General features: G+C 42.9%; 1 protein-coding gene across 1 annotated transcript in view; it reads left to right on the top strand.

Moving 5' to 3' along the window:
* Positions 1 to 13,405, top strand: part of Fbw5 (F-box and WD repeat domain containing 5) — a 99,370-nt gene that overhangs the window by 65,946 nt on the left and 20,019 nt on the right. Inside the window, exon 6 of the mRNA XM_067145457.2 lies at positions 12,285 to 12,454. Within this exon, the coding sequence (XP_067001558.2) occupies positions 12,285 to 12,454 (170 nt within the window). The remainder of the gene's footprint in view (positions 1 to 12,284; positions 12,455 to 13,405) is intronic.

Genomic DNA, 13,405 nt, shown 5'->3' with positions numbered 1-13,405 from the left:
CTGGACCTCGTCTTTTTGGGTGGAGAGAGTTTGTACTCACTTTGACTTGACTGTTCCTGTTGCTCTGGAGATGAATGTCGTGTGCTGCTTGAAGAGCCACCTTCAGGTTCAGGTTCCTCCTGTCCTTCAAAATCCATATATCTATTCAGCATAACGTTGTGTATTTCTGTGTCATTGCCAGTATATTTCTGAATTATTATGTTATATAATATATCTGCAAACTCCATATCCTCGGCCCCGATGTCATTTCCGTATTCAGCACGTTGCAACTTGGTCCCTAATATTTGGACCACATGTGTTGGATTAATTCTCTTCATGATATCACTGCACTGTACACAGTTTACACAGTAACTCGCTTGCGAACACTCCAAGAGACAAATACATACTGCAGCTATACCACTCACGCAACTGGAGCACTGGTTAGTGCTATGCCACCGTCTAGTGCCACTAGCAGACAAGTGCAGAGTTTTGTATGCAAATGAAGCACACCACTGTTTTGTTTATGATTGCTTGTTATTCTAAGCATGGTTTCGTGCGGTTCCGAGCATTTGAGGTCAAAGGTGTCCCTTGTCAGTGAGAAGAAGATCCAGCAGATCAAGACCCTGGATGATCTCTTCTACCAGAAAACATACCATAAGTTTAATTCCACGAACACAGCTGCGAAAACAGGTTCGTCATTTGCTTCAGCAATACCTGTGAAGATCACTGCACCCAAGGCGCCTGTTGCTCCTGTGTGCAATGCTGCAAAGAGTAAAAGCTCAAGGGGGGTACCTCCCAACCTTCGACCACAAAGGAGCCTGTGCCGGCTGAGAATCCTAACCTGGCACAACAAGGGAAGAAGGCTAATTCTTTAGTCTTCTTCCCTCCAGGGGTTGGCGAATGCTGCACCCAAGCCGGTGGAGGCGGCATCATTGTCCAAAGCTGGGAATTCACTTCCCAGTCCGTCTAAACAAGAAAAGAAGGCGGGAAAGAAGGACGTTCTTACCAGGCACACTCCTACTCCTCCTGTGAAATGAGAATCTCAGTGCCAGAAGGTACGTCTGCTTAAAAACTTAGGCGCTTTCTTCGTTGGAAGAAATCCCGCCGCCTAAGAGCGTTGAAGGAGATTGCATTATTGGTCACATTGTCCACTGATCAGGAGATGGACGTTGAGAATCTTCATTCATGGATGTAGATATTGATGTTGGTGTGTAGGTCTAAAAGCATCTCGCTGCTTATAACCTAACATATTTTCATTTTAGTCCACACTATGGCACTGTTACAGTGAAATTTTAAAGGTTATGATAAACATCTTACTGAGCTGTGCCAGCTAGTCGTTAATTTTGTGGCAAGTATAGTCTGTATTCAAGAAATTAATCTCATACCAGGTCGTCATAGGTCTTGAGAAATTTTAGACTGTACTCGACAGAACGAGATTATTCTAACCTGGCTTTCGGTAGCATTGGTATTTTTGTTTGTTCTGATAGCTACAGTGCAGAGGGTCTACGAAGAACCCAGCTGGAGGCAATATCAGTAAGAGTTTTGTTGCCTGCCCAAACAATAGTTTGTAATGTTTATTTCCCACCAGACCAGTCTCTAAATATCCATGATGTAATTAATCTTACTGATCAGCTTCCAACTCCTTTCATCTTCTTGGGTGATTTTAATGCCCATCACCCATTACAAGACCCTGAAATGCCTTGCCCCAGAGGAAGGAAGTTGGAACAGTTATTAGGACATCTGTATTTATGTATTTTAAATACTGGGGAACCAACACTTTTCAGCGTAGCGCACGGTACCTTCTAACGCAATGACATCAGTTTATGCAGCTGTGCACTCATTGCCCTGTTTCGGTGGGATGTACACGATGACCTGTGTGACAGTGAGAAAGTAAGAATACTTTGTTGAAACAGAAATTCATCAAGGCTCCTCCTCGATGGATTCTTAAACGTGCTTTCACGATGCAAATTCGCCAGAGCATAGACGATAAGATAAATTATGTCGTACAACTTATTTTTCCTGCTGCTGAGGAGTCCATTCCACCTTTTTCTGGAATCCCTTGACAAAAACTCGTTCCTTGGTAGAACAAAGAAATTGCAGGAGCTGCACTCATAAATGCTATCATAGGCAGCATACTGTGGCCAAATTTGTAACCTTGCAATGAAATTGGTAACAGTCTATGACGTCACATACACTATCATTTCAAGTGAATAAATTTCAAGACATTTTGCGAGGACAACGGCCATCCTTAGTACTGAGACTTTCCATTGAAGGCAATATTGTCAGTGATCCACCCTCGGTTGCTAATCATCTTGCAAGTCATTTCATAGATGTGTCCTGTTTCGGGAATCACCATAGTGATTTTCTGGTTCTGAAGCAAGAGACAGAACGCCATCATCTGAGTTATGCCTCTCAAGCTTCAGAGGATTATAATGTGTCCTTTACAGAGTGGGAACTCCATGGTGCCTTTGAGCTTTGCAAGGACACTGTTTCCAGATCAGATAATGTCCATAACCAGATGTTGAAATACCTCGGTGAGGATAGCCTCTTATATCTTTTTGGGGTGTTCAACCTAATATGAATAGTGGGTGTGTTTGTCACAGTGGTGAAAAGGCATAGTAATTCCTCCCCTTAAGCTTGACAAAAATCCCAAGTATGCAGAAAGTTACAGACCTATTTATCTCACCAATTGTCTTTGTAGAGGATAGTGAAATGCTGACTTGTGTGGTGGTGTGAGAAAAGAGGACTTTTATCTGAGTGCCAATGTAGTTTTGAGCTGCCAGGTCCACCACTTCCACTTGGTAGGCGTGGAGATCTATCCAGGACACATTTCTTCGAAAACAGCATTTGGTGGCTATTTTCTGTTACTTACAAAAGGCCTATGACACCACAATGCGACATAGGATCCTTTCAGTCCTAGGTCAGTAGAATTTCTGAGGTAACTCGCTGGGTTTATTGTGAATTTTTTGTCCCTTCGTCTGCTCCATATCCGAGTAGGGAAGGCATACTCGCAAATAGAATGTTCAGGAAAATAGAGTCCCACAGGGATCGGTTCTCATTGTCACTCTGTCTGTGATTGCCATCAACGGTATTGTCGCTGCTGCTGGTACAGCAGTAATGCAGCTATATGTAGACTAATTTGCTCTGCATTTTAGCTCACAAAGTATGGCAGTCACAGAGCGACATAGGAGAGTGGAACAGTGGACCTTAGAACATGGCTTTTGGCTTTCAACTGCAAAGACCTCTGTTGTTTAATTCTACTGAAAGTGCACTCTTCTCTCCCATCCTGAGATTTATTTAGTGCATGTCTCTCTTCCTGTAGTTGACACCGATTCTTTGGGCTCTTTTCAACAGCAAATTATCATGGGAGCCACACGTGCATAAGTTAAAAGTCAAATGCACTAAGAAGCTTAATATTTTGAAGTTATTAATAATCTTGACCATAATGGCCAGTATTGGGTCCATATTGACTTAATCTCAGTAAATAGAGAGATGGGTGATCTGCCTAGTGAATAATATGTGTGTGTGTAATATTGACTAGGCGGATCATCCATCTCTCTATTTACTATTTTGAAGTTTCTTAGCGGACTACTTGAGGACAGAACATACAGTGCTTCTACGATTTTATAGGGCACATATTTTATCCAGATTAGACTATGGCAGTGCAGCATATGGATCAGCAAGGCAAAGTGTCCTTGCCAAACTGAATAGCATCGACCACAGCTGAGTTCGGTTGGCAGCAGAAGCGTTCCTTTCAAGCTCTTTTGCTAGCCTGTTCGCTGAATCTTCTTTCCCGCCTTTACAACTGAGACACCAACAAATACTATTGTCCTATGCTGCAGATGTGCAACAGATGCCACATCACCCAAGCTCTCCCTCCATATTCCACGAGGGAAACCGTTGGCTGTTTGCTGCTTATCCATGTGCAATGCAGCTAGTTGGTATATGTTTGGATAGCAGTTACAGATTGTATGATGTACCTTCAGTTCCTTGTTTTGTCAGATGACCTTTGCAACAAGAAGACAAATTACCTATATTTCACAGTATTGAATAGGAGGATTGTTAATAAAGTTATCTTGTTGTAAAGTGTAGCCGTCATTACGGAACAAATTTCATAACCTGTAATAATAAAGTAAGGTACCTGTGTGGATAATATAACAACCTGAAATAATCCTGGATCTGCACATCGGCCAGTAAGATAACATGGACCCCTCCATTTACGGAGGTTCTTTCTGTCTGTCGTTAGCCAGTATCCAGATTCAGTTGTTGTATACACGGATATTTCGAATACAAAAGCAAAAGTAGCTGTGCGTACGTTGTTCAGGTTAACGGGTTTCTTTTTCCTCTACCGGAAGCCTGTAGTGTCCACACAGCAGAGCTCTATGCTATCTTTAAAGCTCAGTGGTATACGTTGTCCAGTGTATGCATGCACTTTCTGCTGTGTACCGACTCCTTGAGCTCGCTACAATCTCTTGATGTACGTTTCCCTCGGCATCCGCTGGTGTAGCAGATCCAGGCCCTGCTGGCCGGGTGTTGGGATGTTAGCACCAGAATCATGTTCATGTGGCTCCCAAGTCACATGTGTATAGAGGGAAATGAGTTAGCTGATAAGGCTGCGAAGGAGGTGGTCACATTGCTTTTGTTACCTTTCAAGGTTCCAGTAAGTGATATTTGTTCTCAGCTGAGATATTTGGTTATGTCCCATTGGGAGATGGAGTGGCTAGCCACCCTTCTTCCAAATAAGCTGAGAATGTTAAAAGTAACTACGGAGAGATCCAGTTGTAAATGTCATGTTCAGATTGGCCAGGGTATAGCAACGTTCTCCTACTTATTGAAGGGAGAAGCCCCCTCGTGTGTACTTGCGGCGGCCATCTTACCGTGGTACACATCTTTATGGAGTACGTGGACCTGGCTGATCTGCTCCATAGTTTAAAACTCTTGAGTACGATCTCCATCATGTTATGAGATGATGAGCAGTCAGCTGACCTCGTCATCTGTTTTATATCATAATCTATAACTTTCATTTCCATGTTGATATTTGACTTATATAATAGGGATCAGTTGAGGGATGTTTCACCATTCAACACGTTATACAGTGTGTAACACTTACTAAATGAAGACCGGTTTCGATTCATTTAGAATCATCATCAGTTCAAAACAAACAAATGAATCAAAAAGGTATCTGGATTAACATATATTTAACATAAAATTTGCCTTAAAATGCACTTAAAATGGTTGACATGAGTTGTAAGTCATAAAAACATGATAAAATTTAAAGAACTTCCTTAGGGTCTTAGTCACAAATAATGTTCAGCAGAGTTTTAAAATATTATGTAAACTTGAAGTTGAAGATGTTATGAAGTTCCTATGATCTTGCTGTGGATATAAAAACATATGTTAAAATATTCATTTATTCGTAGTCGAATCGTTGAATAAAATAAAAACGCATGTTAAGGAACTTTGTAACTTCCTCACCTTCCAGTTTACGTAATACACTGCTCAACAAAATTAGAGGGACAACATTTTAAACACTTGCATTATTTTTTTTCAGGAATGGCTGGAGTAAAACAGACATACTATCTGCAATATGAAACCTTTATTTAACTGAAATGTACATATCCTGTTCACTTCTTATCACACATGTTGGTGCTATGACCAGAAATTCAACACAGTGTTGTAAACCAAAGTGGAAAGTCATTCACTTAATTCACATAGAGCACAAAAAAAGAAACATTTCAGGCTTGCTCCCGACAAGTCTGCGAACAGTTTCTTGTGGAATTTTGTCCCACTCTTCAATAAGGACCTTTGCATGTTGTTCAAGAGTCTGAGGTGCTACAGGACGGGCCTGAAGTTGTCTGTCCAGCTTATCCCATAAATGCTCAATGGGATTGAGGTCAGGACTCAGAGCAGGCCAGTCTAATGTTTGAATCGCAAAGTCCTGTGAAGTTTCCATTATGGCTGCTGCTGAATGTGCTCTTGCTTTGTCGTCTTGCAAGATAAACTGGGGGCCCATTACAACTGCAGTGGGCATAACATGATCCAGTACAATCTCATTGATGTACCTCTGAGCATTAAGTCGGCCTCTGATTATCTGAAGGTCCAATAGGCCATCAGTTTTGTTGCTACTCCACACAATGAATGAACTGCAGTCAAATCTGTCCATTTTCTGGACGGCTGCTTCATTATAACGTTTCACCATGATAATATACACGTATACATCCTTACACCATGTTAGATAGAAGCGGGACTTGTCACCAGTTCCTATGGTCGTCAGCAAATCGAAATCGATCTCTTGTGCCGAGCAGTTAATTGAGGGACCTGATGAGGCCTTCTTGGTCTTAAACCTGCCTCTCGGAGTCTGTTGTATAATGTTTGGTCACTGACACTGCAATCAGTTGCTCCTCTTAGATCATTGTCTGGGTCCCGGACAGTCGCACAGCGCCAGTGGAGAGAACAGTTCACCACACATCAGTCTTCTTCTGGCCGATGTTTTCCGTTTTCTCCCTTTCTCTGGCTTTCATGTATATGTACCAGTTTTATGAAATCGTTTCTAAACCCTCCCAACAATAAATTAAGCCACATTAAGCTCTGTATACACTGCACAAATAGTCCAACCTTCCTGGATTAGTGCCACTGCCCGAACACGTTCTGCCTCAATTAGATACCTCATTTTGACTGAGGAAAGGTATACAAAGAGTATAGAGACATACTCATTAGTTACACTCACTAGATGACAGAGTGAGGCATTGTTCGTCCATTTCATTCTGAGGCATAGCACGATACATTTGACTACTGCCACAAAGCCATGGCTTTCCAACAAAATGTGCAGGAAACATGTCAGAAGAATAAGAACAACACTATATATTTTAATAACAGACTACTTACATGGTACACGTGATCAAATTCTTCTCCCTCTGTTTCTTTTTGAGCAGTGTATTTTAAAACTCTGCTCAACATTGTGCACACGCGCTCCAGTTATTTGTGACTTAGACCCTTAAGAAGGTCTTTAAATTTTAACGTGTTTTTATGAATTGGAACTCATATCAACCATTTAAGTGTATTTTAAAGCAAATTTTATGTTAAATGTGTGTTAATCCAGATATCTTTTTGATTCATTTATTTGTTTTGAACCTGATGGAGATTCCAAGTGAATCGAAACCGAATGTTAGACATTATAAAACTGTTGAATGGTGGAACATCCCTCAACTGATTCCTATTGTATCTATTTTATGAGCGTTAGTGGCCTGTTCTGTAATGCATAAAAGTGAGTTTATATCTGCTTTTAATTTTATTTTATTGCTTTTTATTCATTATCATCATCATTTCATCATAATCATCATTTCCCAACTCCATTTTCCTGAGTGTAGTGTACAGGCGCTCGCCATCTCCTGTCTTCATACATCTTCTGTTCCAGTACATCCTCCCATTTGTGTGCTCTCTCCTCCACATCTGATCTTACAGTCTCTGTCCAGCGTTTTCTTGGTCTTCCCTATGGTTTTCTTCCTATGAGATTAAGGTCAAAATATTTTCTACCGGGTGAGTTGGCTGTGCGGTTAGGGGCGCGCAGCTATGAGCTTGCATCTGGGAGATAGTGGGTTCGAGCCCCACTGTCGGTAACCCTGAATATGGTTTTCCATGGTTTCCCATTTTCACACCAGGCAAATGCTGGGGCTGTACCTTAATGAAGGCCATGGCCGCTTCCTTCCCAGTCCTGGGCCTTTCCTATCCTATCGTCGCCATAAGACCTATCTGAGTTGGTGCAACATTAAGCCAATTGTAAAAAAATATGTATATATATATATATTCTAGCAGGTCTTTCCCTGTTCATTCTCATTATGTGCCCATACCACTGAAGTCTGCGTTTCTTTATGACAATGATAATAGGAACCTCGATACCAGCTACTTTCCTATTCACTTTATTTCTGATCGTGTCCTTTCTGGTAGTTTGGTTCATGGTTCTAATGAATCTCATCTCAGTTGCTTGGATTCTACTGAAGTCTTTGGTCATTTCCACTGTTTTTGTTTTGTTCATCTACAGTCCAAAATTTTTGAATTATTGTTCCATTCGTTAAGTTTCTTCTAAACTTCAGCTTCTGTCTCTCCCCATAAAAGCACATCATCAGCAAATACCAGGGTGTTTGGTTCACTGTCCATTTTCTTGATAGATTTTATGACCTTGTCCATTACTATTACGACCAGGAGTGGTGATAGGGCTCTTCCTTGTTGGGCGTCTCTCTTTGTTTCAAACCATTTTGTTCTTCCGTTGCCTATTTGGACACAACTGTAACACTTCTGGTATAGCATCTTGACTTTGTCAGTTAAGTACTTTGGCACTTTTAGGTCTTCCATATCTTGTTTTGTGGAAACTTCATATGCTTTTTCAATGTCCACAAATGCAATCACTAGATTTCTTCCATATTCCCAGTACTTTTCTGTCAGCATTTTTACTGCAAAGATAAGATTCACAGAACTTTGACCTTTCCTGAACCCGTGTTGTTCTTCCTCAAGCAGAGGTTCCACTTTCTTCCTAAGTCTCATTTTTGTGATCTTTTCCAGCAGTTTCAGTGTGTGTAACAACAGCGTGATGCCTCTGTAATTTCCACATTTCCGTTGTTGCCCTTTTTGAACAGTGGGATGATGACTCCTATAGTCCAATCTTCTGGGATTTTGTTTCCTTCCCAAATCACTGATAACACTTCCAATTCAAGCCTGGTATTCCAGGTGCCTTTATCATGTCTGTTAACTTTTTATTCTGTTTTTAATGCTTTTTAACTTGAATTATACAGGGTGAAGCGTAATTCGCGCACTCGGGCGTCGCAGCGCGACTCCTCACATGCCAGCAATAAAAAAATGTCTCTTACAAAATTTCATCTTGCGAGTATATCCGGCAGAAAATTGACGTTGAAGAGTAGCAATCTGGCAACACTGTAACCACATGTAGGGTAACTACCTCTGTCAGCAGAAGTTAGTCGTATTGTACAGTTGGTGCAATGGGTAGAGTTTTGGGTTAGCATGCAGGAGATCGAGTGGTCGATCCTGGGTTGAGGCGTATGTTTTTTATTTCGTAAATGTAGTCCAGGTGGTATGGTATCTGGCATCTTAATCGTCAACAGCGATTGCAGAGGGTCCTCTAGAAACCATTTGCACTTACATACTACGATCCTAGAAATGGACGAACAATCGTTTTCATTGGTCAGCTTTGAAAGGCGCCCTTTCCACGTCGTGGGCGTGAATTTATTCGCACCACTTCATCTACTAGATGTGAAACCTGTTTTCTTTTGTACCCTCTTCCAGTGGTCCCATAGATTAGTACCAACTATTATTCTTGCCTCGTTCAGATCCATTATATTTCGTTAGGGCCTTACGTTACCAGTAGGCCTAGGAACGTGCTCTGCGAATAATGTCCAAACTCGGTTACAATTTGTATGTGTTATCACCATGGTCCCAATAATTCTGCCTTTCAACACTGCGTCTGGTAACCACATGCTGTTTAGTACGTATCTCAATGCATTATTATTATTATTATTATTATTATTATTATTATTATTATTATTATTATTATTATTATTATTATTACACTGACTGACAGAGCAAATGCAACACCAAGAAGGAGTGGTCAGAATTTTATGCCAATTGCAGGGTAGACTGACGTCACTGAGGTATGCTCATGATGTAAAATGCGCCGCTGTGCTGCGCACGTAGCGAACGATAAATGGGACACGGCGTTGGCGAATGGCCCACTTCGTACCGTGATTTCTCAGCCGACAGTCATTGTAGAACGTGTTGTCGTGTGCCACAGGACACGTGTATAGCTAAGAATGCCAGGCCGCCGTCAACGGAGGCATTTCCAGCAGACAGACGACTTTACGAGGGGTATGGTGATCAGGCTGAGAAGGGCAGGTTGGTCGCTTCGTCAAATCGCAGCCGATGCCCATAGGGATGTGTCCACGGTGCAGCGCCTGTGGCGAAGATGGTTGGCGCAGGGACATGTGGCACGTGCGAGGGGTCCAGGCGCAGCCCGAGTGACGTCAGCACGCGAGGATCGGCGCATCCGCCGCCAAGCGGTGGCAGCCCCACACGCCACGTCAACCGCCATTCTTCAGCATGTGCAAGACACCCTGGCTGTTCCATTATCGACCAGAACAATTTCCCGTCGATTGGTTGAAGGAGGCCTGCACTCCCGGCGGCCGCTCAGAAGACTACCATTGACTCCACAGCATAGACGTGAACGCCTGGCATGGTGCCGGGCTAGAGCGACTTGGATGAGGGAATGGCGGAACGTCGTGTTCTCCGATGAGTCACGCTTCTGTTCTGTCAGTGATAGTCACCGCAGACAAGTGTGGCGTCGGCGTGGAGAAAGGTCAAATCCGGCAGTAACTGTGGAGCGCCCTACCGCTAGACAACGCGGCATCATGGTTTGGGGCGCTATTGCGTATGATTCCACGTCACTTGTAGTGCGTATTCAAGGCACGTTAAATGCCCACCGCTACGTGCAGCATGTGCTGCGGCCGGTGGCACTCCCGTACCTTCAGGGGTTGCCCAATGCTCTGTTTCAGCAGGATAATGCCCGCCCACACACTGCTCGCATCTCCCAACAGGCTCTACGAGGTGTACAGATGCTTCCGTGGCCAGCGTACTCTCCGGATCTCTCACCAATCGAACAAGTGTGGGATCTCATTGGACGCCGTTTGCCAACTCTGCCCCAGCCTCGTACGGACGACCAACTGTGGCAAATGGTTGACAGAGAATGGAGAACCATCCCTCAGGACACCATCCGCACTCTTATTGACTCTGTACCTCGACGTGTTTCTGCGTGCATCGCCGCTCGCGGTGGTCCTACATCCTACTGAGTCGATGCCGTGCGCATTGTGTAACCTGCATATCGGTTTGAAATAAACATCAATTATTCGTCCGTGCCGTCTCCGTTTTTTCCCCAACTTTCATCCCTTTCGAACCACTCCTTCTTGGTGTTGCATTTGCTCTGTCAGTCAGTGTATGTTGTAAATGTAGGATACATGTGACCTCAGAAACGGTGTCTTACTGTTTTACAGTAGGTAATGTCAGATGGAAAGCCGCCTCTGTGGTGTAGTGGTTAGCATGATTAGCTGCCACCCCCCGGAGGTCCGGGTTCGATTCCCGGCTCTGCCACGAAATTTGAAAAGTGGTACGAAGGCTGGAACGGGGTCCACTCAAGCTCGGGAGGTCAACTGAGTAGATGTGGGTTCGATTCCCACCTCAGCCATCCTCGAAGTGGTTTTCTGTGGTTTCCCACTTCACCTCCAGGCGAATGCCGGGATGGTACCTAACTTTAGGCCACGGCCGCTTCCTTCCCTCATCCTTGCCTATCCCTTCCAATCTTCCCATCCCCCTACAAGGCCCCTGTTCACCATAGCAGGTGAGGCCGCCTGGGCGAGGTACTGGTCATACTCCCCAGTTGTATCCCCCGACCAAGAGTCTGAAGCTCCAGGACACTGCCCTTGAGGCGGTAGAGGTGGGATCCCTCACTCAGTCCGAGGGAAAAGCCGAACCTGGAGGGTAAACAGATGATGATGATGATGAATGTCAGATGGAAATTAGCAAATAAAAAATGCGCCTCAACCCAGGATCGAACCATCGACCACCTACTTGCCAACCAAAAACTCTATACCACTGCACCAACTGTACAGCACGACGTGAACGTGTTGACAGCGGTAGTTACCCTACATATGGTTACAGTGTTGCCAGATTGCTACTCGTTAACGTCCGTTTTCTACCGGATATACTCACAAGACGAAATTTTGTAAGAGACATTTTTTTATTGCTGGCATGTGAGGAGTCGCGCTGCGACGCCCGAGTGCGCGAATTACGCTTCACCCTGTATATGTGATTGCACTTCAAGGCAGTGCCTTATTCTATCTTAATCTATTTTCTCTTTTTGTAAGAAAATGGGGCTTTGGGAATTAGATCCACTTGTTTATTTTAAATTCATAATCGTTTTTCATCATAATTTGTTTTAAATTCTAGTCAATTGATACATTTTAAAATTTAAATTATTATTACGTTTCATTCCACCTCGTACCATTAGGAGCCGATGACCTAGATGTTAGGCCCCTTTAAAGAATCATCATCATCATCATCATCATAATCACATCATCATCATCATCAGATGAGTTTGTACAATTATTGGATATTGCTGAATTAGGGCTTAGAAAGTGTGTTGATGTAGACAAACTCTCTTCTGTGTGTGTTTATGTAGTATATTAGTGTTATAAGTGTTATGTTGTTAAACATTCTGTAAAAATGTGTATTCAACATATTCATTTTAGAGCTAATTCTTTGGAAGGAGCTTTTCTTAACTGGCGCCGTTTGGGTGATGGAATGGAATATGCTTGTCCCATTCAGTACAATGAGGAGTACAGGCAGGTAGAAACACAGAGTAAAGCAGAAACCAGTGGACAATATGAAGATAGTGATCATGATAGCTTCAAGAACAGTGGTAAGTGATTGTCTACAAGAAACTTATTCAAGATTCCTGACTCAAAGAGGTGTGCTTATTAAGATGAGCTGGATGTTTTAACAGTTAATAAAAAGAAATTAGTTTTAAAGTTTAAGTGAAAAATGGTCTTGTGTTTTATGGGCCCACCTTCCTTTTTTTTGTTTACTTCCCTGTTTTAAGGTTCCTCAACTGATATTTTTTTGTTTCATCATATCTCCTTATCCAGTTGCAGTGGGGTTCTGGTATTTATTGTACTTCTCCACCTTCTTCTCTCCTTCTACTATTCTTGTTATGTTATTCTGTTCCATTCCAGGTTCCTTCTTATACGGGTCTTCATCAAGTCTATCCACCTTGCTCTGGGTCTCCCTCTTGCTCTCTTTCTCTCAAACTGAGCTTCCATAATCTCTTTCAATATCTTTTCCTCCTCCATTCCGTAGAGCATGTCCAAACCATCTTCGTCTATTGTTCTCAATTCTGTCATTCAACTTTTCTACTTGAATTTTCTCCATGACATCATTAATCACTCAGCCATTCCCATATTCATGTCACACTTTATGAATTTCATTTCGTCTTCTTGTACATTTCTTGTTTACTCTTCCAACCCTTGTGGGTGGAGGTTGCAGACCAACAATACAGCCACGATATCCTCTGCCTGTCATGAGAGGCAACTATAAGGGGTGCATTGGGCGCGGATATGGATTGTGGCTTTGGTGCAATGTGTTGTAATGTGTGAATGGGAGGGGATGAATAGATCCATAGATAATCCCTGCCTGTTGTAGAAGGCGACTAAAAGGGTCAAGTGGCCATCGGTCCCCTCTTTATTTTTAATTTTATTTTTAGGGTTAGTTGCAGACTGAATCAAAATTTGATGTGTGTGCTGCCTGAGGGGGCCTCTCACATGTGCAATTACGTTCGAAAACCCAATGGTATCCAAAAAATCCAGTCGGGTGA

Source organism: Anabrus simplex, chromosome 4, assembly GCF_040414725.1.
Source record: "Anabrus simplex isolate iqAnaSimp1 chromosome 4, ASM4041472v1, whole genome shotgun sequence".
NCBI classification, from domain to species: Eukaryota; Metazoa; Arthropoda; class Insecta; order Orthoptera; family Tettigoniidae; genus Anabrus; species Anabrus simplex.
Note: the sequence above shows the minus strand (reverse complement) of the source record. Positions and strands in the feature narration are given on the sequence as shown.